Source organism: Dermacentor andersoni, chromosome 9, assembly GCF_023375885.2.
Source record: "Dermacentor andersoni chromosome 9, qqDerAnde1_hic_scaffold, whole genome shotgun sequence".
NCBI lineage: Eukaryota > Metazoa > Arthropoda > Arachnida > Ixodida > Ixodidae > Dermacentor > Dermacentor andersoni.
Genome location: NC_092822.1, coordinates 12,030,934 through 12,058,372, shown reverse-complemented (window position 1 = coordinate 12,058,372; position 27,439 = coordinate 12,030,934). Strand labels below are relative to the sequence as shown.

Sequence of the window (27,439 nt, the reverse complement as noted above, 5' to 3'; positions counted from 1 at the left end):
TGTGGTATATTGATTCTGCTTCATTATAATAATGACAAAGAGCTACTCAAGTGTGTTCCAGAATTTCCTCCCTACAGCCTTACGGAAAAATATTTACTATGGTACCAGGCCACCGCGGTTTATACTTAAACGAAATGGTGGATTTATTAGCCAGGACGTCCTTAAGTGGACCTGCAATTTCTATTTTACCTGATGCAGCTTACGTCATTGCATTGAGATACAGAAAATTTTTCCATCAAAAATATCTAAACAAGTTATCGCTGGAAACATCTCCAGGCATTAAACATCTGCGTTTTTGCTGGAATAACTTCTCGACAATTTGAAGTTACATACACCATATTACGCTGTCGTATCCTACAACTGAATTTTTATTATAAAGCTGGTCTGATGATAGCGCCATACCCAACCTTATTGCTACACGGCGTCAACAAATTTTGCTCTACTTCGCGACGCCTCAATAATGCCGATGTTGATAGGCCCAGCGTTTAGGAACCCAATTTAGAGTACGAAACACGTGCTTCGACCTAACGCAGCCACTCTTCCTTCTTGGGGAATTGTTGAGAGTTGTTTACGGTTTTGCGGTGTCCATGCACAAACTCTGAACGAATGAGAAGCACGTATCAAAGTAAAATGTCTTTGAATGTTTCACGATCGGCCAAACTCTGTCACATTGAGTGATATTAATCATCATCATGGTCTTGATCATATATTTCGCCATATTATTATTATTATTATTATTATTATTATTGTTATTATTATTATTACTATTATTATTTATGTCCCACTGCAGGACAAAGATCTCTCCCAGCAATCTCTTCTTGCCCCTCTCTTGTGCCCACTCATTAAATGTCATGCTTGCAAATTTCCTGATTACGTCACACCACCTAGTTCTCTGCCGTCCTCAGCTCGGGGAACGGCATGCATCGGAAAGAAAGGATACTTTGTTGTTCGCTGACTATATGCTGAATGAAAGGCCACCCGTAGAGTTTCCTAGTGAAATTACTAGAGGGAACTCTGGCGCTCCCATCGTTCAGATGACATGGGAATGATGGTTAGTACATTTATTTGTCTGATATTCCTGTTTGTGGCTTCAAACGTCCTTAATTGTAGCTTTATTTACCAAGCTTTGTCTACCTTTATCGGCCTAAATTTTCGAATTACTCTGTACTTCCAAACGCGGAAGGTCAACAATAATCTGCGCGCATGCAGAATTGTTGAAAATAGCTGCATTGAAAACGTAACGTTTGGTCGAGAATGAACAATTTACAAAGTTACAAAGTAATTTAAAGCCAGAAGGAGGAAGTTTAGAAAAATCCATGCGTGCACTATCATTTCCACTATGGCTGGATAGCTCCCACAGACATTAGCACCAGAGTTGCCTCTAGTAATCTGAGTAGGAAACTATATAAGCCGGATAGTTACCTTTTATGGGCCCTTGTTCATTACCTGTGAAACAAGCCTACAAGCGTTACCACCGAGCGCTTACTCGAGAAGACACAAGTGCTCTTACGAACCGAAGCCCGAAACTGCGTGCGCTATATGTGTGCCCTATGGCGCTGTGTCCCCTCTATTTCGTTCGTCCATGTGCTTCTGCGCTACTGTGTAAAACACGCTATATGTTATTTCGTCCTTTTTCCGCGATGATGTGGATTTCGCTTATCTGATGAAATACATTCGCAAACTTACAGCCGTGTGTCCTGCGCTACAAGCCTGTAGACATGTTATTTCGCAAGTGCACCATTCATTGCTTTGTCTCTTGAGACGGATGACGAATCGGGCTTGCTGTGTGCAAACGACATCATACTTTTGTCAGAGCGTAAAAAAGTGACCAAACACGATAAATCCTTGAAGACGTCCCACGAATAAATGGATGAACAGCTTTCTTTGTCAGGATTAAAATCTTGCAGGACCTGCGTGGATGGGAGGCGACAGTGACATCTACTCGCTTTAGAGCTTCATCACGTCCACGGCTCAGGGCAGGACATGGTCCCGCAGACCAGGCTCGGAGCTGCCTAGGTCTCCACACTCTGAAGGCGGGAGGGGGGGCGGTGGTCGGGGCATTCTAAAGTATGTGGTCACAGCTAGCATAATGGGCTGCGCAACGATAACAGCTGGGATCGAAAAATTGATAGGGTATGGTTTATTCAGGAGTGACGGAGTAGTGATGGTGTGTGTATTTCCACAAGATTTCCAATTCCCTCGAGTTGGGACGAGTGAGAATGGGTAAAGTACGTCGAGGTAAGGACTTGTAGTGTTGACAGATGTCGCGGTATGCAGTGAGTGTCATGTAAGGCCTCAACCTCCCCTCGTGTTGTCTGCGTTCGGTTCGTGAAACCTCGGGCACACGCCTGGGCGGCTTCGTTGCCTGGAAGGCCCTCGTGCCCAGGAGCACAAACGAGTGTAATTTCTGTCTGAATTACGGATTTGCGTGCGATGAGTCCAGCCAGTCTGATGATACACCCTGCTTCATAGTTGTTGATGACATTGTTGTCGCCGAGGGGAACGCCCGAGAAAGCCCGTGCGATAAAACTGCAGCTAAAGGAATACATAAGTATTAGTACTTACCTTTTTGCAGCCGATGGGGACGCTGAAGCCGAAGGGTTCGCAGAAATTTGCGAAGCCTAAGTTAAGGTAACAACCGAAATCACTCTACAAATAAACCAAGCAGCTAAACAAAATTTCCTTTTTCGTTTTACTTCCAGGAGCCAGTCGAAAAAGAAAAAGCCGTAAATGCATTGCTGGTGGCTAATCCCGCTCCACAAATAGATAGCTTACACGTGACTTCACGGGCGCAGTTGCTCATCACGCTGCTTCGCCAACATGGCGCCTTGGATGACGTCAGCGCAAGACATCTATATGTGTAGATTCCAGCTATAGGTGGACAAACTTTTGCAACATTTTTTTACACATATCGAACGCCGTTCGCCCCATATATTGGACCTACTTACCTTTAACGTTCCTATAATAAGTACGCGGAACTATGTGCCAGTGTATAATAACCACTGTTATCCGGAACATTGTTCCACATGTGCTTATTATCTGGAACGTTCTTCCACGCACTTGTAACTGAAACCAAGTTTAGGCATGTGCGACGTGTACAGATATATGGAACACGGTCCCGTGTAACAGTGCCATTTACTGGAACATAGTTATACATAGCGATTATGTTAGTTTAAAAATTATCATTTCAAATACATGGAAATTCATCCCATATATTTTGCGATCTATGTAGGACGTTGTTTCATTTAAGTGAGCCAAAACCTCTGCAGAAATTTTCACTTATAACTGGATCATAACTAAAATAAGATTACCAGTATATCTGTCCTCAAATAAAGCAGTTCACAAGGGTATTTTTGGACGTGTGAGGAATTATTCTTCGAGCACATTGCACAAAAATGTAAAACAGAAAAAAAAACAAGTTTTTATTCTTCTTTTTCGTGTTTTTTAAATTTTTTTTCTCGCGTCTTTTGGTAATGGTTTATAAATACTCTTCCGTGAGAGGGAACAGAAGCTTAACAGACAGAAAACATGCCTCAAGGGGGCTAGGCGCGATAGGCGCGTGAACACCACGCTTCTTCGCGGCTGCCTTAAAGCACCACGGGCCGCGGAGTTTGTCCCCAAAGATTCTTCTTCTTTTTTTTTTTTTTTCGGGACATAATCCGCCACCCTGTGCTCGTACGTGTGCAGTGACATCAGGGTGACGACACAGCGCACTGCACTTTGGCTAAGGTTTCTCGGTAGACGACTCAGTAGATGTGCAGTCGGGTGGCGGCAGTTACCTAAGGAGCGCAATTCCTGTATATCGCTCCTTGTCACCTTCCCTGAATCCTGGTATGAGGAGTACACTCAGTTTTCTTGATTACATTGGAAAAAGTTGTCTGCATTGAGCGCAAATAAATAGAAACTTGATAGTGTGTTTGCAGCATGTTCCAAGCTTTCTTCTGGCTTAACGGCAGTAAAATAAGTATTCGCTCTCGGAATATTTGAATATTGAGGAAGGCTCGACTAAATGCGACACCTCGACGTGCGCCCACAGTCACGCTCCTTTTCTTGAAAACAGTAACGCATGTAGTCTAGGCGTGGAAATTAAACATTCATCATACTTAAAAGAGCAGCTGCACCTGTAGGTGCTCTGCCAGCCTGTTGACGTTAGGGCTAGATAAATATCTTGAGACGACAGGCGCGCTTATAGAAAGCGGTTTGAATTTTACAATGTTCACTACGTACCAGTACCGTTCCATGTAACAATATCTCCGGTGAACGCCAATTTTCGGTAAACGCCGCAAAAACGTTCACAATGACCAAGATCAGGATTGTAAACAGCGGCGTCGGCTAAGCGTCATCTACAGGGAAGTGAAAATGGTCACTATTTCTGAGAAGCAATGTGCGCGTAAGGTGTCATCGCCCCTGATCGCGCATTCGACGTCTACCGAGAATCCTTACAGAACAACGCCACTTAGATAACGGAGGGAGAAAAATACGCTTGAACACTCTGCTGGCTCACCTAATCACTTTTGTCTAAGGCCAGACGCAACCGACTAAACAAATGAAATTTTCGTGAGTTTGAATGATTAGAAGAAAGAAAACAAGAACAAAGATAATGAAATACCATAGGTGATAGCTCACGAAGTGCGACATATGGAGGTGTTGACAGAGGCCTTCTGTTATCTAGGTGGCGATGTATTAAAAAAGGCCGCTTCGAACATTCGGTCTGGCTGTTTCGCTGCACAGAAGGTATGTACAATATCACTGAACGCGCACCATCCCGTCTCGTTGTCGCAGTTCGTAGATCACCACTGTTGGCCGGAAGTGACGCTGGCGCGTGCACGCGCATGCGCCACCAGCGAGTCACGCGGACTCCTCGGAGTCGTCCCATCGCTTTGGCGAAGCAGAATATGCACCGACGAACGCGTCGCTCCGTCCTTTGAATGCGGAGCGCCATCTGTCGCCGCTCCTTCGCTCGCCGGTGGAGTGCAGACGTGATTCCTGTGCGCACTGTTCACAGAGGGAATGAACACGTGGGCACCGATTCAGCGGTTTCACTGTGAAAAGTAGAAGTGAGTCACTACGACTTGAATGTTGCGTTGGGTTATGGCGCAATGGTTTCAGTCGTTCCAAACGTGACGTTCTTTTGTGTGTGTGTGTCCTTGCGCCGCTTTTGCATTGAGACGACTTAAGCAGCATTCGACGTTGAGGCTACGCGAAACAAAGTCAAAGCTGCATGGCTTGGAATGGCCAATGGCGCATTTCATTAAACATCACTTCTCTACTGAAGCGAGTCGAGATGTGCGGCCTACAAGCAAAAGGCGGCCTGCACATAATATAGCTTTTTTTCTTTCACAGTAAACATAGTTTTCATTCGACAGATATTAAATATGGAATGCTGTATGAAGCGCGCTTAGAAAGAGAATGTTTTTTTTTTTTTTACGTCACAGGCGGTCTACCCGTCTTACTTATTGATGCCGCCTAAGAACCTGTCGTTATGTGAAAACTTCAGTGTGCATAGTGAGGCCGCGGAAGAACTCTGTTAAGGACGTTTTATAGTCCTGAGGACAGATTAAAGAAGTCCGGAGTGTGTTGGGACCTTGAAACGAACTATACCTTCCAACATTATCACCTTGAAGTTTCCTTAAATGGGTGTGTCTCAAGTACGGAAAGACATGCGGTGAGGTGAGCTGATGCCTTTAACAGTGGATCTTTCTTCATGCATAAAAAAAAAGAAAATAGAGAGAGAAGTCAGCAATGTCTAATAGAATGAAGGAAAAAATTCTGTTTTCTTCATTTTCTGATGCTACCGCATCCTTACGCCATTTTGATGTTCGCCTCAGCATTCAGAAGCACATGTGAAAGCTTACTAACTACCGTCGCGGAAACACTTACAGATGAAGAGCCAACACTCATGAAATGACGACTGTGTAGCAGCCAAGAGCACAAGATAACAAAATAACAAGAATATATTTGTGCCTTCCTGTCTTTCCTATTAACTCCGCGAGATTAAAGCAAGACATTCCTGGCTAGCCGAAAGGACGAGCTCGTATGCTCCTGCCATTTTTTCCCACTTGAAAGACAAAGCTCGACAGAACTTGTAGCCTTGTCTCTCAGGGAAAGCAGCTCGCCTACGGGCGACTAAATGCAGAAAACTGGCGGAGAACACATGCCTGCTTCTCGCGTCAGGTTGTCGTCAAGTTGCGTACCTATCCAGGCGTCAGACATGTTCACAGCAAGCAAGGCAAGGCCCACTCAGTCGTTCCACGCTATTGGCACACGATTCCGCAGCTGTGTGTGTTTGGTGCATTCGATCATCTTCGTTTCCCCCGCCGCCGCCTTGTGGGCTGTGAACATTTCTAAGCGCCGACACCACCAACGTTACTACACTATAACACCGTCCTTCGTAACATCTGCCAACGTATATCCACCGGTACCGTGCACGTCGACGTACTCCGCAAACTCCGATGCGCTTGCCGATGGGCTCAAACTACCTCCTCTTGCGTCAGAGGTCCACCGTTGAAAGTCCTTCCGAGCTGCGTTCAGCACTCTTCCCCGATACGAGGCTGTTCGAGCAGTTCAACAACGTCCGTAAAACAAGTATAAAAAACAACAAAAAAACAGGAGGACTCCATCGGAGCCTCAGAACGCTACCAGCTTCTGACTGTGGGCCTTTTCTGCACGGCCACTGGTCTGCGCACGTAACGGCTCGTGGAGGACGAAGTGGTCCTCTCCCCTGGCAACAAGCAGGGCTGCCTTCTCGGGTGCCGAGAAGGAGAGCCAGTGCGCTTCGCTGTCTTTTTTTCTTTTGGTGGCTGAGGTACGTTCGCCTTGGGTGCGCGTCACATCACAGGCTGTCTAGGAGCAGTAAAGGCTCTGCGAGTAACAGCAGTGCCTCTGGATGTAGCCATGGTTGCAGTAGCGGTTGCCGAACTGCTCCAGGAACTGGGCGCACGTCATGCGGCCGGCGATCAGCTCCGTGCTGTCTCCCACGCAACCTGCGCGAAGCGACAATTTATTCCATTTAAATACTGGTTTCTGTCCATTGTCTTATTTGTTCGCTGGTGTGTAGCTAACGAATAATATCTAGTTGCTACACATTACTCTGCGGCACATAGGGGTACTTAAATGAAAACGTGGAGGCCCTTTTCAAGTAAGTATTGAAGTAATTATAGAACTTATTCTTCATAAGTCGACGCGTGCAATTGTGTCTGGTTAATTTGTAACTTGGAAGCTTTGCGAATTTTCCATCTTGCTGTGGCCCTTGTTCCTCAACGGAGCCGCAACAGGTGACAATTATCCTTTACCCTTATCCTTTTGTCCTTTTTAACTGTATTAGGCGGCGTACCGCAAAAGAGCGTATTAGGTTCGTTATTATATAACAGTTATATTAGCGACATCGCTAGTATTCGCAATACCATAAGTTTTGTAGCGTGCTCCTCTCATGCCTAGATGTAGATATCTTAATTGATCAAGTGTAACATGTTACTACACAAATTATTTTTTGTCCTAGTGAAAATTTAATCAACGTTAATCATTGAAATCAAAAGCTATAATTTTTAAATAAAGATTCTCAGTTAACACAGACATTTCGTATGCCGCCCAGGAAACTGATATTGTCAGTGAAGACAAAAGTTTGTCACCTTTTCTTCTCGCCTGAGTAAGGGTGAGCATTTCACCAATGTATGTAAAAAACACTCCTCTTTAGTCGGCGTTCTAGCTCTCTGTCGATGGCTCCTCCGGAGACAGGTAAATACAAAGTGTTATCACGCCCTTTTCATCTCCGACATAAGATATGGCGGTTTGGAATGTGCAACTACGACTAAGACAAACGTAGCAAAACATCAGTTTTACAAAATAAAATTATTCGTCATATCGCTAACAAAGTTGAGGCGTGCAGACAGGACACAACAGAAAAAAAGTGGACAACACGAACGCCGTTCGTGTTGTCCTCTTTTCTTAAGTCCTGTCTGCACGCCTCACCTTTCTTGCATAATGAATCCTTACCAATTAGTTCAGCTTTCTGTCGTTATATCGCTAACGTTGATTACGTGTCGTCAACAAAACCTGCATTCAAGAGTGACGGTGTACTTTAAGTTGAACAAATGTATGAAGAAAATGTGTTTCAAAGTTTGGAAATAATTATACACTTCAAGCATTGCACTACACCTTAACTAGCATAGCTAATCAGTATAAGGATGTAATAAGTTATGCATTCAATGCTTGTACTTTGTACACATACAGTAATAGTGTTGTTGTTCATGTGACGTTTCAACCCATGATTTTATCCTGTTGTACTGTTGAATTTCGTTCTTTGCCTTTAGTCTCTGTGGCCAGAAAACTTGTTTCTTCCTTTCCTCTTTACTTACCTTCTTCCTATCTTCAACTCCCTTTTCTATCCCCTACTTCCTAAACAGTAAACAGGCGTTGTGCCCCTCTGAGTGGCAATTGCCAGTCTACTCCCTCCCTATTACCCTCTCTGCCCAGTGTGTATGTGCGCTTTCATATCCAATAATAACAATATAGTTGTTATTGTTTCTCCTTCTCCTTTGATTTTTTAGTTGACAACTTCGTCTAGCATTGTTGCTATTTTTGTTAAGTCAGTGTATAATGTTTAGATACACTGCAAAGCTACGTATACATTGCACTCAGCGCTTTTGTTGTTTGTAGTTTCAAAGGCAGCTAGAATAATGCCTTTTATTTTGTCATCGGCCTAGTATGGATTCCCCGGTGCTTTCAAGATCTTGCTAATAGCAGCTGAGAGGTGGCAAACCCCTCAAGAAAGTTTTTTTTCTTCCTGGGAAGTAAAGCGAATTGAATTGTTCAAGCGCTTTCTGAAAACATAGCAAACGCATGTATCCACGAGTCTATAAGCGAAATGCTAGTAAGACGAATTATGATAATACATATGTCCAACAAAGCAACAGCAGTTTACCCCTTTAAAAAGATAACTGCAGATGAATACGCATAATAATTGCATATGAAGATCATAAACGGTAGCACTTCATAGAAAAAGGCAATGGTATGATTCAAAATATTACATATTTTCGGTGAATCAAATGTGGAAAATTATTACGTGACAGGCAAAACGAAATACGCGCTCTTGAAAACTAAGGTGTCCATAAGAAAAGACCAGAAAGCGAATCATCGTATCAAACATGTTAAGGAGCAATGGCACGCGCCATGTGACGGCGACGGGCACCGATGTACTACAAAATAGAGCATTCGTGCAGAAATTAAGCCTATAGTTTAATCTTGTAAGGTAATTTTTTGCCTGTCTGTGATCTATACCGGTAAACTATTTCAAATTCATACTCTCGGCATTCTTTGTTGGTGGAAAGTTGCTAATGTCAAAAGTTTTGTTTCTGTTGGCAAGATAAGTAAAAAATGAACAGATGCAACGGTTCGTCGTACACAACAAACACACGTATCACCTTTGTATCGGTGCAGTAATCACATACACAATATTAGCCATGCACAACTTCTACAACAGATTCAGATGACATTCTTAAAGGAGGAAAGAAAGAAAGAAAAGAGAGCAAAAAAGAAAGACGGATACAAAATATAAATGTAGCGACGACTGCCAACTTGAGTTGGTTTTTTTAAGCAACGCGGAGAAAGATGCACGTGGGTACGATCGATTCGATTCAACGTCGCATGCCTTTCTAGCAGGTCCAAAGGAAATCTTTACTACGAAGGCCCGAGAGGATTCTCCAGCCCTCCCATTGTCATTTTCTACAACATTCCTGGGAGAGCTATGCACCTGAACCACGATACCTACGCGGGACGGCTGTCATTGATTGACTGTCACCCACGTGAATAGAGAGAGAGAGAGAGGTTGAACAAAAAGGCAGGGAGGTTAACCAAAGCTTGTTCCGTTTGGCTACACTGCACGGGGAGTAGTAGTATGGAGATAAAGAGAAAAAGAGAACAAGGAAGAGAGAGAGAGGGGGGAAGAGGGGCGAGCACAAGCAAACCACGTACACTATAGAGCGGCAGAGGGCGGCGTTCTTAGTCGACCGTGAAGGCCCGTAGACCACAGGAATCTTAGTAACGCGAGTAAGGTCTTCTGCGCGGATGTTCTTCGGGAGCACTGGCCTAGAGCTTTTAGTTCTGGTAGTGGACGGTTGCCCAACTGGTACATCACTCTTCACATCACTTGCCTCTCGGCGCTATAGCGCGGGCAGACACAGATAATGTGTGCGAGCGTCTCTTCACGGCTGAATTTGTTGCACGTGGGGCTGTTGGCTATTCGAATAAGGAAGGCATAAGAGTTGGTAAATGTAACGACTAGCCACAGACGGTAGGTACAGCATGGTCTGTTCACGTCGTGGCAGCCCAGGCGGTACGTGCGCCTGTATGTCCTGAGACAACGAATGCAAACGACACATGGTGAAAACGTGTGAGTCCCACAGGGGCAAAGTACATTCACGGGACATCAATCGTAGCCCAGCCGCAGCGTCTGTTCGCTAAGGCAGCATCAAGATGCATTGCCCCCTTTCATATTCAGGTCGGGCGGCTTCGTCGGCGTGGTCATTCCCGCTGATGTTGCAATGTCCTGGAAGTCACTGAAATATTATGTTCTGTTCCGTGTCATGGCTGCGTTGATATATCGGTCGAATTCCTGAGGCCACTTGTTCATTGGGTTCGTGGCGCATTGGGCTTTGTATGCACTGAAGGGCTGCCTTGGTATCGCTAAAGACTGTCCATTGATGCGGTGGTTCCTGATTAATGAAATCAAGAGTAGCATGGAGTGCCGCAAGTTCTGCACCCGTCGAGGTGGTAACACATGAAGACTTCAACTTGATTTCTGCAGATTCTGCCGTGATGATGACTGCAGCAGCACAGCTGTTGAGTTTTAGCGAACCACCTGTGTATACGTTTTGTCGGAATCTGTGGACGTTGTAAATGTATTCCAAAGTTGCTTGCTTCGAAGCTTGCAATGCGCAAGTAGAGCTGACAATTCCGGGCATCAAAAAGAAAAAGAGAGAAATGCACCCTGTTATGTTTGTTGGAAATGTGGGCCTGGCCGCACGCCTGGCACGCCACTTCTAATGACTAGGCTGATAGACGAAGCGACATTTATACATAGTACACAGGCACACAATATACACAACAACACATGATTACACGTAACTTGAGTGTTTAGTCGAGGTCAGTTTCCTGTATAGAAAGACCATGAGCCGCTCCTTGCTTTATTTGTTAAAAATTCTTTGGTATTTATTTTTGCAAGCGAAGCACTGAGAGCGCTGCTCTAAAGTGCTAGTTTATGGTGCTGCTCAACGTAGCTTCCGCGTAAACTTGAAGCAGATTTTAGCTTTCGAGCAGCATGTCGGAACGAAACTCCTTCGGGTTAAAGTTCACGGGTAACCATGCGCAACTGAAAAATAAAATGCTGCGAATCCACCAGGGGCGTTCCTGTAGCCATTCGCCGATAGTCCGGCAAAAGGCTTGAGGTATATTCCTGTAGCCCTCTATTTACTTTGACTCTTTGAGCGCTGCAAACGAAAAAAGGTGCGATGAGCGATGATGAAGGCAAAAGGTAGGGGTGAATATGTGCAGCCGCGGCGGGTGAAATTATTCGCAGTAGCTATTCAAAGCCTGCATTGCATCAACACTGAAGTTAAGAACAGATGGCTCGATAAGTTGCGCAAAGCGAGATGCTGTCTTTAATGATAAGCTGCACTTGTTTACCTGACTGACAGCTTGGCATGCTGTTCCAAGCGCTGTGTTGTAAAAGATGCACAGGGATAAAAGACACGCAGACACCACCGATCTCCCACGCACAAGTGCACTTAAGCTTTTCGCAAAGTCCCGTAGTTTTCAAAAATACTAGAAGCGCTTTCATTTGCGCATGCGCGCAAGCAGTTTCTCTCCGCGAGCCAAGAATCTCTCGCAGTTTCAAGCTCGAGTCCAGGTGTAAATCCAGCGCTGCCTTCACAGATTGTTTATCTGATATCAAAGTTGACGAGTGAGCCTGACGAACCTATGTTGGATGCCGCCATAGTCACCAACAAACCGGTATGCCATCGATGGTTTCGATAAATACCTGCAGATAACTTCCTTGTTATTATTATTATTATTATTATTATTATTATTGTAAGGTTTGAAAACACACACACACACACACACACACACACACACACACACACACACACACACACACACACACACACACACACACACACACACACACACACACATATATATATATATATATATATATATATATATATATATATATATATATATATGGCCGGTAAGGGACAGCTGGCAACTGCCACGGGACCAGGGGACCAGCACAATACCTACCTAATCTTCAGAAAGGAGGAGACAGAAACATAGAAATGAAAGATAGGAAGAAGGGGAGGAACGAGGAAAGAAAGCGGAAGATGACAAATCTAAAATAATAAAGTAGAACACACCCAGCACAGGTCCCACGCAGTAAGGTCGGTCACTGCAGGTCACGCTACTACAGAATGTTAAAAATAGAAGAGTCTGAGGTATTGTCATTTAAAAAATAGAAATAGACTACAAACGTGAACCTAAGTTACTTTCTTCTAGGAAAGTAAGAAGAGCGCGATACTCCTGATCGCGTCGAGACACACGACGGATGGGCTACAAAGATTCGTCGAGTGTCGTACGCCGCAGGCCAAGGAGATGATAGTCCCTTACCAGCACCTGCGATACATTAGTGGTGCAGGTAGAAGCATCTCTTCTTTCTGCTTCTCTCACTTTCAGTCCCTTACCAGCGACGTGCGCTGCGCAGTGAAAGCGGGACACTTCAATATCAGCAGCTGAAGTGTCTCGCAGCAGCCGGAAGACGTATACGATAGACTGAATTCACAGTAGTAAACCATGCTTTTTGCCAATGTCTATGTTTTTGTTTCGTTGTTTCAGAAATCGTCTTGGAAACTAAAGAATCGCTCTTCGTCCCATTCTCATGTGCCCTACTTGGAAAAATTATACTAAGCGATCCAAAATTCTGCAATGGCTATTTTGCGCCACTAGTTGACGCTTTGCGCCAAAAGCAAACGGACGTTAACAGCCTTTTGTCCCCGCTTTTTTTTTTTTATCGGCTTCTCCGCATTCTACCTAAGGCTGCAGTGAAGCCAGGCTGCCCGAGGGATACGTGAATGATCGCAGCAAAATGATCGTTTTCGAGCAATTATATTGAGTTGTCTCATTCATAAGTTGTAAAGTCATTTGAAAATTGGCAGAACCATTTTCGTGATCTAGATATTGGCCAACTTGGGACTTCGAACCTGCCGTGTACATGTAACCGTCAACCATTACCGTCCCCTTATTGTCCTTCTTTTTAGCTTTCTTTCATTATTTAGCGTCCCTCCCTCAGCTAACAATATCTGAATTTCTCGTTGGTCGTGGGGCTGGTGCTGACGCCAGCAGCGCTGCAAGACGCTTACAGTGGTAACTAGCTAATAAGTTTAACATCTCTTGAATTATGTTTTGTGCCACGCACGATCTCTGCTTTTTCATAATTTTAGCTTTCCCTTCGATTTTCGTTTCCCGACCAGCGGACTTGGAGTCGCGCTTTTATGTCTGCAAGCTTGTCACTAAAAAATTCGAGCGCGTGTGTGTAGGGGAGCTTGCTTTCGGGGGTGATGTCGGCCACACCCTATCGCTTATAGTAGCCACAACTATCTTGTTTATAATTTCTTTCCTTCCCGTCATCTGCGCTGTTCTCCATGCTGCACGGCGTTAAATTGTCCAGTCTTATTAGCAGCAGAGTTCTATGCTACTTTTTCTTTTGCTGGTCACGAAACTTCGGGTCAAATTTGCTATAGGTACAGAAGCTGCCGCTAGGGGCATCAGTGCAGACACGGACGCTACTAGGGAGGAAGGAAGTTTCCTTCCTCCATGGACGCTACCGTCGACGCCGGTGTCGGCTTGCTTTGGCGGTTTCCGTTGCAGTCTCGCTCACATGATTTCGCGGTCATCAAGAGTGTTAGAGGACTCTGTTAGCAGTAAGGGAGTTACGTGCTCCCGATATATTTACTTCCCACATTAATTAATTAATTAATTAACTAATTAAATTAGTGCATCAAGGAGATATTCTGTCACGAGCTCAGCCGCTCAGTCGGCCGGCCAATGTCGGTGCGCACCTTTGTCGTTGGCCACCAGGGCGCGCGGTTTTCTCGTGGTGCGCTGTTGGTGGGCGGGCCTCACGTGCTGCGGGTGCCGGGCTCGGCTTACGGCCGAGTGGTGCGACGGCGGCGGGGGCGGGGGCGGCGCCGGCATCAGGTGCGGCCGCGGTCCGTCCACCACCTCAGACGAGAAGTCGGCCCGGCGTCGGGCCACGTCGGTGCCGCCTCGCCCCACCGAGCGGCCGCTGGCGAACGACGGCGTCACGTGCGTGTAGTCCGGGATGATGTTTTCGATCTCGGCGATGCAGCGGCCGTTCTTGCACGTCTGCGTCGACGATGGACGGTATCAATACATAGACAAATAAATCAACTTTATCCCCCTTCAGTCACGGGGTACGCATTTGTGCGCGCGGCGTGTTTTATGCCATTTCTGCCTAGTCGATGCATGCAAAAATTAAAACGGACATTGGACGACGGGTACCCTGCATCAAGAGTTCGAACAGCTGGGCATGTCGGTCGGGTTACATTTTTGAAAACTGTGCTATTAATGACGATAAACCTAGGCGTTAAACACTCAGTTAACGTGTTAGTAGGTACATATTTCGAGCACTCATACTTGCCAATCTTCTTAAGCTCGTCCTGTATTTAATTGCGCAAATTTAAAGAATGCAAATTGTACGCCGTGTGTAGTGATTTGGTTCTACTACACTGCTCCGTTCGGAGTACTGTTAGACGCAACCACTTTTCTGAAGGCAGCACCATGTTTGACGGGATGTCGAACTTCAAGGTGCCGCGTTGTCAGTGCCGTAAGAAAAAAAAAAGCTGTTTCTTTCTCGCAGTGCTTGCTGTCACTAATTAACTTGTGCATGTGCTTCAACTCGACCTGATGATTTAATTCTTTTTATGCAAAAACTTGACGCGACTGACTGCACTTTAAATAGAGCTTTGATAAAATGCACACAAGGCGTCATCCTACCTTGTGGCGTCTCAGACGCCAAGCAGAATCCCACAAGAGCAGGACACACAGCGGCGCTTCCGTCCTCCTAATTTTGTGTTCAGCTTGGCACCCAAGACACCACGATTAATGTGCAATTAACAAAACGAAATTTCGGTTCTTCGTCATCCTACCTCCTTGACTTGGAGGCGCTACAGCTTAAATACAGTCTGCAGCACCTTAGAATGAATCATTCAGCTTTTGACACGTTTGTCAACAGGCCACCGTACTTTGTGACTGAGGGGGTTATTTAACCTGAATAAAGGCCGCATTGTGCTCTATGGCGAAAGCCACAGCATATAAAAATAATAAATGCCTATTTCTTAGGACGATTGAACACCTCTTAGCCCTAGCTGTCCCTCTGTGAATGTTACTAAACTCTATAACAAAAACAGTGTTGTGGCGTAACAGCTAGAGCTTGAACTAATAAACATCAGCCTCCGGTTGGGAAAAGTACCTATGGTTTTTATAACCCTACAACAATGTATATATTCACCAGACTCCCTCTTTGCTGCAATATCTTAACGCATGTCTCGTGAACTGTATCTTGTACGGAAATACGATTCTTGTTGAAGACTGCGTAAGATTGAAAATAATGGCAAATGTGCCTAAGGAAACAGTGTAGCATAAACGAATAATATTCGGTAATATGTTATGTTCAAGCCAACAGGCTTGCTGCCGACGCCACTGTATACATCAATTTGCGCAGATGATCTGTGAACATTCGGCTCGAACGAGCACTGCGTAAAAGTGCCGAAATACAAAAATCTCTTTCAGGAAGCCGTTGACATCACGTTCCGTTTTTTTTTTGTTTTCTTTACTGAATGTGGCATGGATCTGTGGATGGATGAGTCAGTTGTATTGGCCTTCAGAACAAGGTGTCTGCTCAACCTGAGAATTACACTAAGACAGATTTACTTGTTGTGCGGACGCATCGATTTTTCTGAGAATTGTCTTGACCATAATCTTTCATGGCGTGCTCACATATATTATCTCGAAGAGCGCATTGATTGAACTCCCAATGCATTACTATGCATTGCAGTCACTAAATGGGGCAGCACATCAGACTCCCTGCTTAAAATCCACGTTGCTATTGTTCACCACATTATCGCCTACTCACTGCCTGTTATGCATGGCCTATCTGAGTCCCCTGATCCAATGCTAATTAACCTGATTACTTGGAGCTTAAAAATATGTTTTCGACTACCTCGTTTGAAATTGAGCAGCCTTATCATACTGAGGCCAGGGAACAACCGGTTCAAGGTCTATGTGTTCAGGAAACTCTTCCACATTTCATCAGGCTGTCAACACAACGTTATAATCATCTATTGCAAGCTAATCTTCTTCAGAGGACTGAACAAATAGGGGATGCATTGAGTTCTGATTATCAGTCGATTACTTCCTAGCAACGTCAATTTTCTCGCCCGGAAATAAATTTTACACCTTGGCGATTAATTATACCCCATGGGGCTCTGAAGATTCTAAGAATTGAGAAAAAGTCATCAATGCATCCACTAGAGGCTGAATTTATGACACTTCTGCACAGGAAACGATTTCAAAACAATAGCACGCTCATTTTTTACTGAGGTATCGATGACTGAGAGTAGTTCCACGTCTGCTGTTCTCGCTCCAGTGCACAATGAAAGTAAAAACTACCGTTTCTCGACCGAGGCATCATCTACTTCGGTGGATCTGTTTGGAATTCGCCAGGCTGCAAGACACATTGCTGGCAACGAATTCAGGTACAACTGGGTAGTACGCTCTGACTCAAAAGCACCACTAGAGTAGTTGGCTCAATGTTCTTTTCATGCTAATGTAGTTGAGTCAGAATATGTGGTATCAAATACATTGACAATCGCTTCATCGTCTGGCCACCGAGTTTCATTTTATTAGATACCTACTCACATTGGAATAACTGGAAAAGAACTAGCGGATAGTATAGCTATTAGTGCTCAATTTTTATCATGATTACTCATACGGAATCCATACCATATCTCACACCAAAAACTCTCTACGTAAGCTACATAAGACACTATCTGAAAATGTGATTCAACCATCAAACCAAGACTGCACTACGGTATCGAGTATACAATGCCCTATGGTTTAACTAGAAAGGTTACCATAAATTAGGTAGCTTTCTACACCATCTACGACTGCACGTAGCCTGCAAACCTCATATTGAGAAAAAAGGAAAAGTAAATATCCAACTTCTCCTACTGAGACACTACAGAAGTTTCTGTACAATATTTTGTTATGAAGTGTCCGCAATACGATCATCAGAGTCCCCTTGCACAATAACTTGAGGCACTTGGACAAACGTAATGTGCTTGTGATATGCTAATCAGAGATATGCTGTATTAGTCCCAAGTGCTTTCCCTTTGGACAGCAATCTAATTAATTTGCTTTTATCTGTAGATTATTGTGAACTCTAATTACAGTTTGTTTGCTTTTAGGACTCCGGCAAAAACATAACATTAGTGTACGCGTGTATAATAATGTCTTTCTTGCACTGTGCGCCTGAACCCCTATTAACCTGAGTGCATATATAATGTTCGTTCTTGTTAGCATTTTTGTATAGTTGATACTTACATACTTTTTTTTCAGTATAAGTATGTAGCTGTGTCTGTGGAATGTGTATGTGTTAAATGGGTTTAGGGATATATTACGCTCCTGAATTGTGCAATGGGATAGCCGGCTCAGATGCAGCCTTCCTTCCCCGTTCTCAACAGTTATAAAGAGAGCGAAAATGTATTCTGTAGAAACTAGAAAGATTAGAAGACGTTAGCTTAACATCAAGGTGGAATGATTATCTGAACACAATCTAGGCCGCTTGATAACTTTACCTAAATTCTCGAGCACCTTTGAATGCTTACAATGTTGCTTGTGAGGATTTGTTTGCAATATTTAGCCTTCAGATAATCGTCCGTACTGTTTCAGCTGAGCCATTTCTGCAATGGCGCATTTTCAGCGACGTGTTTGTAGTTGTGTGTTGGAAACGTCTGTCATACTACAGTCTCTGCTGCGACATTGGAGTGGGCTGTGAGCCACGTAATCCTGACACTTCAGAATGCACTCGGGAGTGAGAATGCGTATGGTCAATGCTCCGGCGCCGACAGACACGCAGCGACAGAACACGTGCATTTATGTGATCGCACCCGTGATTGGCAATCGCGAGTTAGAGATAGCGCTGCATAATAGTGAAACGGCTTAGTTACAAGTTCGCTCTCTGTATAAGAACTCTGCGCGGAGTTTCCCTGCCTCAAACCAGTGCCGCCTTTTTTGATTATCTACAACATTCCTCTTCACCCTGCGCCACCCCACCCTCTACAAACTCACACTCAAAAACTTAAATGGAGGAAAGCAGCAATGCTGAGGCTGACCATGTCTGGGCAAGTTGACCAACTAGACACAAGGCAATGCTGACGACACATTCGAAACTGACTGTTACCTTCATGAAAGTGCACATTGTCACACTTAAAGAAACTCGGGCAGAACTCTTCTGTGGTGACTAAGTATGCGGATAGCCGAAACGCATCATGAGGCGAGCACTGAAGCCTGGCTCCTATCTCGCGTTTATGATGATGATGATGACTTACTGGCATTCCCTTTGAAACGGGGCGGTGACAAACACCTAGCCTGCTTGAGTTACTCAGATATGCTATACATGCTTTTCATTCTAGCATTTTTGCATACACCTCTTTAACCTTTCTTTTTATTTTCCACAAAACTTCTCTATCTACCTTGTAAAGCTACTTATGCCTTTAACTGATCTGGTCGTATCAATTTCTCCCTTAATTTTTTTTCACCGATACTCCAAACGTCTCTTCCTTGTCTCGACTGCTGACCGGTTGATGCTTCCGTCGACTTAAAACCCAAGCGCTTCTGGAAAGTGTACGTTACCTACTGGTCTTTTCCACTTTTCTACTTTTGCTGCAGCATACGCATGTCTCATCTTGTTTTGAATGTTTGTTCCAGTATGTTTTTCTCCTTAGGCAACCAGCTAGAGCCACAAATAGAAAGGCTCTTCCTTTCGTGTTATCACACAGATTTCCCATTCTACTTTCTTTCTTCGTGTTCTTGTAAATCTCCATGGTAGTTTTTGTTTCCATTCTTTGCATCGAATTCACTGTCTCTTTTTCTCTCACTTTCTTTCTGATGAGTCCTGGTTGCTTGTTTATACTTTCAAATACCCTGTACTTGCTTGCCACATTTCTTGACCTCTTCCTCCGTTCTGTGCCCACGTTTTTCAGATACAGATACTTGTGCACTTTAATCGTCCATTTATTTTGATCCAGACTTCTGAGTCTTTCTTCAAAGCCAATTTTGCTCTGCGCTTCTCTGACTTCAAACAACTCCCAACGCATGGCACCTTGCACTGCCTCATTTGTGGTTTTACCGTGGGCTCCCAATGCCAACCGCCCTACCGATTTTTGGTTAACTTCCAGCCCCGACATGACATCTGATTTTAAGCACAGAATAGCGTTTGTGAACGTTAGCGCTGGCACCATTACTCGTTTCCGGATTCCCCGCACCACCTCAATATTCATTGTGGCCCCGAAGTGCACCGTTTCATTGTTGCTGCATTCCGCTTCCCCTTTATTTTGAGACTATCTAGGTGGGTGCTTGAGTAAGTCTTTTCTTCGTTTATGTGTACACATTGCTTGACTAAGGGTATAATTCTCTGCTGAACTGACACCACGCAATTACTCGTCTCTTCATTGAAGATCATAATTCTCAATTTCTCTGAGCTTAACTTAAGGTATAGATGTGTCGCTGCGTTGTCACACATATTCGCAAGTGTCTGTAAATATCTTGCATTGTTCGCTAGTAGCACAGTGTCGTCCGCGTACATCAATCCTAGGACCTTCTGTTGCGCCATTTGTCCATTACGCATGTATGATAAATCGAACCCTAATTTACTGTTTTCCAGTCGTCTTTCTATGCCCTTAACATAAAGCATGAACAACAATGGAGACAGAGGACATCCTTGCTTAAGGCCATGGTGAATTTCCACCACTTCATTGCATTTTCGGCCTTCCCATACAGTTTGTAACCAGTTATCTCTATATATCTCACTTAGCAGTTCCACGAACTTGTTATCTGTGCCCCTGTGCTTGAGAATATCCAATAACAATTCACTGTCTACGTCGTCGCAGGCTCCCTTAATATCCAGAAATGCTATCCGTAAAGTACAAGAATGATATCCACATTATTATAACGAACTCTTCAGTAACTACGGTATCTGTCATAAAGTTGGTGCTCTGGTTATTTTACCAGTGTCTCAATATAATGTCGGCGATGGAGGAGCATTTCTGAGACGTGATGCCATGACACCTATAAAAAGGCTCCTGGCACCCAGGTTCTTAAGAACTGCTCGTGTAAATTGTATTCCGTTTGATATATCACTTATACCTCATAAACACTAACTAAAATATCAACTCTAATACAACTAATTGCCTTTAAAAGGACTGCGGTTACCTTCAAATGCGAAAATGTGCACCCTTGCAATATTACTGTGCTCTTGCAGAGTACAGAACAAGAAAAGTGATAAAAATAGCAGCAGAACGCTGTGGGACAAAATATTACGGCATCGCTCTCCGTAACGCGCTTTGTTCTACCCGTTTCTTTCCACGTGCCCGACAACGATTTTTAATAAGCATTGCTGTGCACATGCCGCTGCGCTTCCTTCCGAGTGATAGATGCTAGAGCTATCAAGATGCTGTGTTGTCTTTATTATTAGCGTTCTTTGCTGCGCTTCCGCCGTCGATAAGGTACCCAAGGTTGTCAGTTCTACGCAGCCATCGTTAAAGTGCCGGAAGACGGGAAACGGAAGACGGGAGTTCCTTCTCGACACTCGTGACTTGGTCAGCTACTCCTGCATGAGTTTTGTCCTTGGTATCTTTCTACGAAGGACCAATAATTGTTTCCAAAGTCACTTGATGACTTATCAAGCTTCTTACTGGCTTGCTTCCAGATTTCGCTAGTTGACGAGTTCGACGGTAAAACATACTGCATGTGCATCTGAACTGGTAGTTTGCTTCAAATGTGGAAATTGTACTTGTGTGTATAGTTTTCGAATGTGGGGTTAGTTTATTATTGGGAATAGAAACAAAGCGTAACTCGAGGTTGCGATCGCTCCTCTTGACAGCCGTCAGCAGTGGTGATTGTTCCTCTCTGTTGGACGACGTTCCACGAATTAAACGTCTGCCTAATTATCTTGGCTGACTCATGTACGCCCATAAAACACAGTTTGGTCTTTTAATATATGTGGATTCCATCATCTAGAATCACTGTGTCCTGTCCATATCATCGGTCTTCCTCGATATTGTTTTTCCTAAATTAGTTCCAGGCGGTGTTTATTTTCCACTCGGCATGTCACAAACAACAAAGTTTATTCAAAAAACGTCATTAAAGTCATTTTTCAGTGATACACCTGACAGCTTTTGACTAGAGATTTACTTCGTGCTGTCTTGAATAAGCTGGCGCAAGTGTTAAACGATGCCTCCAAAATGAAAAACAAAAACAATAAGAACAATTTTACAGCGTGACAATTACTTGGAGGGTCAATGGGCGATTACATATCAGTATTCGCAGATCGCACCTTTATTTCCATCCGGTGTCCCGCTGAAAAGCAAAAATAAAAAATAAATGAAAGGACCACTAGGCTTGGAATGTAGCCCTGTAAGTTAGGGTTGAAAATTTTCGCATCCGCTTCACTAATATCCCTCATTATTCCACGTTAAGGTTTGGGAGCCCTGCCGACTACTGGTGCATTGCATCACTAACTTCTCTAAAAGGTTAAACATTTGCATATGTATTTTCGAATTGTCAGAACTTGTAACAAACTTGAAATTAATTTTGTATTTAATACATGAAGGATGGCTGGAATAGGTAGCAGTGAAGCAGTTTAATTGACGCGCATTGTTTACTTCGTTAGATTAACTCACTCCAATGTGTCTGGCCTTTGGCTTTTTGTGTTTTCTCAAACGTACGCCAATGATGATTAATGAAACGGCTGTTGATTCAATTTCTTGGTCTCATATCCACAGAAATAACTTCTACGCATAAACAAGATGTTTAAACACTATTGTTTATGGAGCTTTTGTAATGTTCTGAAAGCGCGTGTTCATGTGCATGACTCCATCCCAGGCGATTTTCTGTGATGCACCGAAAGGTGATTTCGTGTGATTGAAACTGTAATCGTACGGGACGGTGTTTCCATAGAATACTCTTTTGTCTCTTTCTCTCTGTGGATCACCTCTCACAGCAGTAACAGAACGAATCTTACTGTCAATCACAATATAGTCGATGAACTGTGGCTGTGGTATTTTCCATATCGCGTGCTAACGCCGTTTCCTTTGTTTTGTGCGAGACATGTACAGACCAGCGCAACTTGTTTCTTTGCTTGTTTGTTTGTTTGTTTACGGTATGCCGAACTTAGCAGACTGCTCACGTGTCGTGTACACAGCTTTGTCGATGCGTCACACTGCAGCGTCAATCATAATGGGTCGTAACATTGACCACGAGGCTTCCGAGTGTGATCCAGCTTGCCAGCGTGCTGCACTTACTTGACCGTCTCCGCATGGTGAACCCTCGGCAGCTGGTCGATACGAAACGCAGTAGCCCGACGAGCTATCGTAGCAAAACAGCTGGGCGCACACACGGGAGTCCTTCTGCAAGTTGCAGATCAACAGACGATAGGCTTGAGACACAGAAACGCACAATTCTATAAAACACGCATGCCCTACATGCATGAAATCCTACACAGAGATGACGAGAAGAGAGGGGGTTAACCGAGGGGCCCGATTTTTATTAGTCATATCATAAGAAGCCAACAGTGTTTGTTGGCTTCTTATGATACACAGAGATGAGTTTCTTTATTAGAACCAAGAAGGGCGTCGTATTGCTTTCTGAATCAGACCTTCAAAAAGAAAGGCGAGGCACATTTGTGCTGCTGGACCTCATGTTTCCACAGTGAATTTCAGATTGAACATTGGTAAACAAACAAACATGCCCTATTTTAGCAGTTTCTCATTTAAACTGTGCTCTGCTGGTACACATAAGGTTGTAAAAATTTGTAGTGGTCAGTATATAAAAATCAGCGATAGTTGCGGCAACTTCAAAGTAACAAATTTATGATGTATTGAATTAGTCGCCTGTGCATGCCTACGCTACGGTGCGCAGTTTGTTCGGGCTCTAGGTAGCCATGAGCCTAGCAGTGTCATTGATGCCATAACGCAGCTTTACGTATTAAGAGAATCAGTACTTTGCATACTGACGGTTAACGGCCATACAGTTCATCCAGAAATGATGCCACAAGTTGATTTCATTCACCCCCATTAGGAGGAAATTGAGCACAGATTGTATTAACCAAATTAATCTGGAAACAAGGGCAGTATCTCTGGTGCGGGTGCTGCTGTCCATAATATTCTAGGTGTTATGATAACGATGACAACCTATGTTTCTTCAGACCTCTATCAACGCCCCGCATGAGTTCTTGCGATTCAAGTTGGGCCTATAGCGTTCGACTTTTTCCGATAGCAATGCTAATTCCTGTGTCCTACTTCTCCGCATACACAAAAAAAAAGTATCACGAAGAGAAAGGTGCCCCACCCTCCTTCACAGATGCTGAGAAACCTACAGCTCCAAATTCTGGACATTCTATACGAAAATTGTGGGAGTGATGTGGGCGAAACGTTGCTGGCATCATTATAAAGTGCTAACTTCGCTAATATTATTAGAAAATGCTAACTTCGCTTTGCCGCTATTTCGGCACTCGCTTAGTTGAAATCTTTGCACTATACCTGCACACAAGCCAAGCCCAGCGTAATGTTGCGATTCCTTTCGATTCTATTCATTTCTGATTAAGCACCCCCCATGACAGGCTGATCACTGTGATTGGGTATGCGCAGCGCCGCTTGGGCCAATATTGAACCGGTGTGAGGAAAATACTTGGAATGTAATCGTTACATTATCCCTACCGAACTTTCGCCCACTCGGTGACTCACAACGGCGTTCACGCTATCCCGCAAGGAGATAGCAGATTCGGTCTATGGTGCTGGATTGAGCTTGTTTGTGGTACTCGTCCAAAGTCTAGTGTCCTGATCGAGTTAGCATAGAAGCACGACGTAGATAATGTCTAGCTCAATTACATTGCACTAACATAAATGAAATGGCCATTTCTGGCCTGGTCCATTGAAAGCGACTATTTGGTGTAGAGTTCTTTTAATAGCGCTTCGTTGATTCTAGCCGCTGTAGAGCTCTCGAGCCAGCGAATGATCATTCATGGACCTTACACAAGGATACTTGTTCTTTCACACCCTAATCCCTCAATTACCCTTGAAGGGGCATTCGAGGAATTGATGAATAAATAAATATATAACGCCACACTCATCAAAATACACAAAACTAGAGCCGCGAGAGCCTAGCTCATGTACTTGAAACTGGCAATGGCTGAGTGCATTATGTGTCCATACGGTCTTCCTTATAACCTGAATGTTAGAAATGCGCGTTCATAAGGCAAATTGGAATACTGACACCAGCAGAATCTGAAGGTGGTCCAATTTGACATATTTTGTTTCTTAATTTGGATTTGGGGAATATAATGAATAAGGACAACCTGACGCGCATATGACGCACATGAAAGGCCTCGCCGGACTTGATACTCTCCGTAAGAGAGACCGCGCTGGACAACGCCAAGACGCCAGAGCGGCCTTCTATCCGCGTTTGTCCTGCTCTAAACGAATGTGCACACGTACGAAGCAGGCGGTGGTTCCCCGATCTCTGCGGCACTGGTCGTCGAGGCTGAGCATGGACCCCGGCAGCATGCGTGCGAGCAGCTGGTTCTCGTGCGGGTAGTTGTAGAGGCAGGTGGCCGTCTCGCCCAACAGGAAGTGACGGAACTGCTGCACGCTGCACGAAGACCAGCGGAAGCCCCGCTCCGTGTGCCGCAGGTCGCTCATGATGAAGCCGTCCTCCCAGGGACACCGCTGGGCGCCGGGACCTGAGTGTGTGCGTGCACTCGCGTTTAATAATCGCCGCACCATCATGGGCTATTCCTTGCCACAGTACAAGTGAAGTGTTTTTCCAATAGATCTCCGAATACTTATACCGTGAACCGAGAACGGCGACCATATGTAGGCGTGGAAATTTCGTCCGTCTGTCTCACTCTGGCGCTTGTGACCGCGTATTAAGTTGCTCCAGTCGTCTATCCCGAATCGAGACAACTGTTCTCTGCCGACTATGGCTAGGATGGCTTTCAGGAATACATTTGCTTGCCGCATCGGAATGACTTACAGTGCTGCCTGTGATAGTTGCGGCAGCGAGGGAACTATGGAACATATCCTCTGTTATTGTTCTGGCTACATCTCCAGAGATAGTCGCTCGTGACGGCGTTGGCCCACCTCGATATCCGGCCGCTTTCTGAGCAGACGATCTTAAAGTTCCGGCTGATGCGATCTTCACACCAGAAGGCGGTGAAGGCGCTACTGGTGCTTCTCCTGTCAAGCGACCTGCTTGAACGACTGTGACACTCCTGCGTTCCTTTGTGTGTGTGTTTTCTTCTTTCCTTTTTCCTCTCTCCCACTCTTTTCAGGTGTGTGTACTTTTCTTTCTTTTCCCTTTTTCCTTTTCTTTAGGATCTTTCTTTGTCCCCTTCCCCAATGCAGGGTAACAAATTGGGTATCTATCTTGTGGTTTACCTCCCTGCCTTTCTCATCTCTTTTATCTTTCTCTCTCTCTCTCTCTCTCTCTCTCTATGCTCCAATCGTGTACTGGTTGTCTGCGTTAAGTATAGCATAGCCTGGCCAAATACTCTTTCTTTTAATTTCACCTAGAATAATAACCACACTTATGCTTTAAATCGCGCCACCTTCTTTTTATTGTTGACGTTAAGGCAATGATTTTCATCTCCATCTCTCCTTCTTGTGCTCAGCCTTTTTAAACACTATTTGCTAGTCAAGAAAATCCTGAGTTAGTACTTGCACGATACATTTATTACACGCTTTCTTTTTAAAGCTATTGGCAGTTTGCCGCTATCTAGGAGGGTCTGCTCATTGTCCCGCACTTCCTTTCTACGCAGGTTGGTTTACTTCATACGTGCTTGTACGCGTATAACACGAAGTTACGTTGTTACGACACGTGTCTCCCGTCTCTCCATAAAGTCTCCCCAGAACGTCAAACTAGACAACCGCACAAATGGCGTGCCAGTCATTCCTCATCCAGCAAAATGCAGCGCGAAAGTAAGGATACTTTTGACGCGTTGGTATGTTTTGGTGCGATGCCAACGAGAACGTCTTTGCGCGAATCGCAGAGAACTAGTGTAAGCGCTGTCAAATGTCGTCGGGAGCATGAACTATGAAAAGAAAAAAAGACTAGGAGGCAGCGCCACGTGACAATTTTCAAGACGTATCTTCGCCCTCTTTGACGCACCTCTTCGAGGTCTCAGATCCATGATTTAAACCACGTTCACCACATTGCAAGGAGCCCGCTCGACAACGTCCTGCCGTTTTGAGAGGCGAAGTTGCAATATATGCGTATATATATACATATATATATATATATATATATATATATATATATATATATATATATATATATGGAAGTTAGCCAGTGTAAGTACCAGGTGGCTACCTGCTGTGGAAAGGGATAAAGGGAACAAAAGTGAAAGCCGCCAAGGCAACCGAAAGCAAGAGGAAGCGCCCACGTGAGAGGTGACTAGGGCGAAACGTAATTGGTCGGCTGGAAGCCAATGAGAAGAAAATTGTAGAGGGTGATTGATTCAAAGGAAAACCCTAAATGCCACTCAGGACAGCAATAGATGACCGGACGGCAACGACAAGATTACGATGATAACGGCGGCAAAGACGAAAACGACGTGACGACGATTACGACTATGAGATGGTTAAGCTGGCACGACGGCTTACCCTGTGGACACCGGGTCGAGTGCTCAGTGGCACGAAGCAGTGTGTATGGGTGTTTTTTTAGGACTTCTTTTCAGGAAACATGTTAACGGTGATAAAAATGGTACTTGTGATGGGCGCTTTGAAAATTCCGCAGAAGTGTTCTAGAAGCTATCTCTGTGCATACAAAAAGAAATGCGCGTGAGGAAGATTCAGCAAGGCGCTGGTGAGCTTCCGACCATCTCCGATTTTGTGATCCAATCTTCAATTGCCCAGCATTGGGTATCTTGCGGAATCAAGTGTAGAAAACGTCAATATTCATCTTTCACCATTTCCCGACTCGTCGTCGCATTGCTCGTGGCACCAAAATATTTTGCCGCAGTGAACGGGGACATCAGTATTCGTATTGAAACTGCTACGTAGGCCCGACATGAAGCTTTGTTTTCCTTCTCAAG

The 27,439-nt window shown here is 44.5% G+C and overlaps 1 protein-coding gene across 1 annotated transcript in view; it reads right to left on the bottom strand.

The window, feature by feature from the left end:
• Window positions 1–3,398: 3,398 nt before the first annotated feature.
• LOC126527031 (A disintegrin and metalloproteinase with thrombospondin motifs like) overlaps window positions 3,399–27,439 on the bottom strand; it is a 148,390-nt gene continuing 124,349 nt past the window's right edge. Inside the window, exons 6-9 of the mRNA XM_050174742.3 lie at window positions 24,843–25,087; window positions 22,653–22,757; window positions 14,109–14,415; window positions 3,399–6,983 (exon numbers count right to left, since the gene is read on the bottom strand). Coding sequence (XP_050030699.1) covers window positions 6,844–6,983; window positions 14,109–14,415; window positions 22,653–22,757; window positions 24,843–25,087 — 797 coding nt within the window. The 3' untranslated portion in view covers window positions 3,399–6,843. The remainder of the gene's footprint in view (window positions 6,984–14,108; window positions 14,416–22,652; window positions 22,758–24,842; window positions 25,088–27,439) is intronic.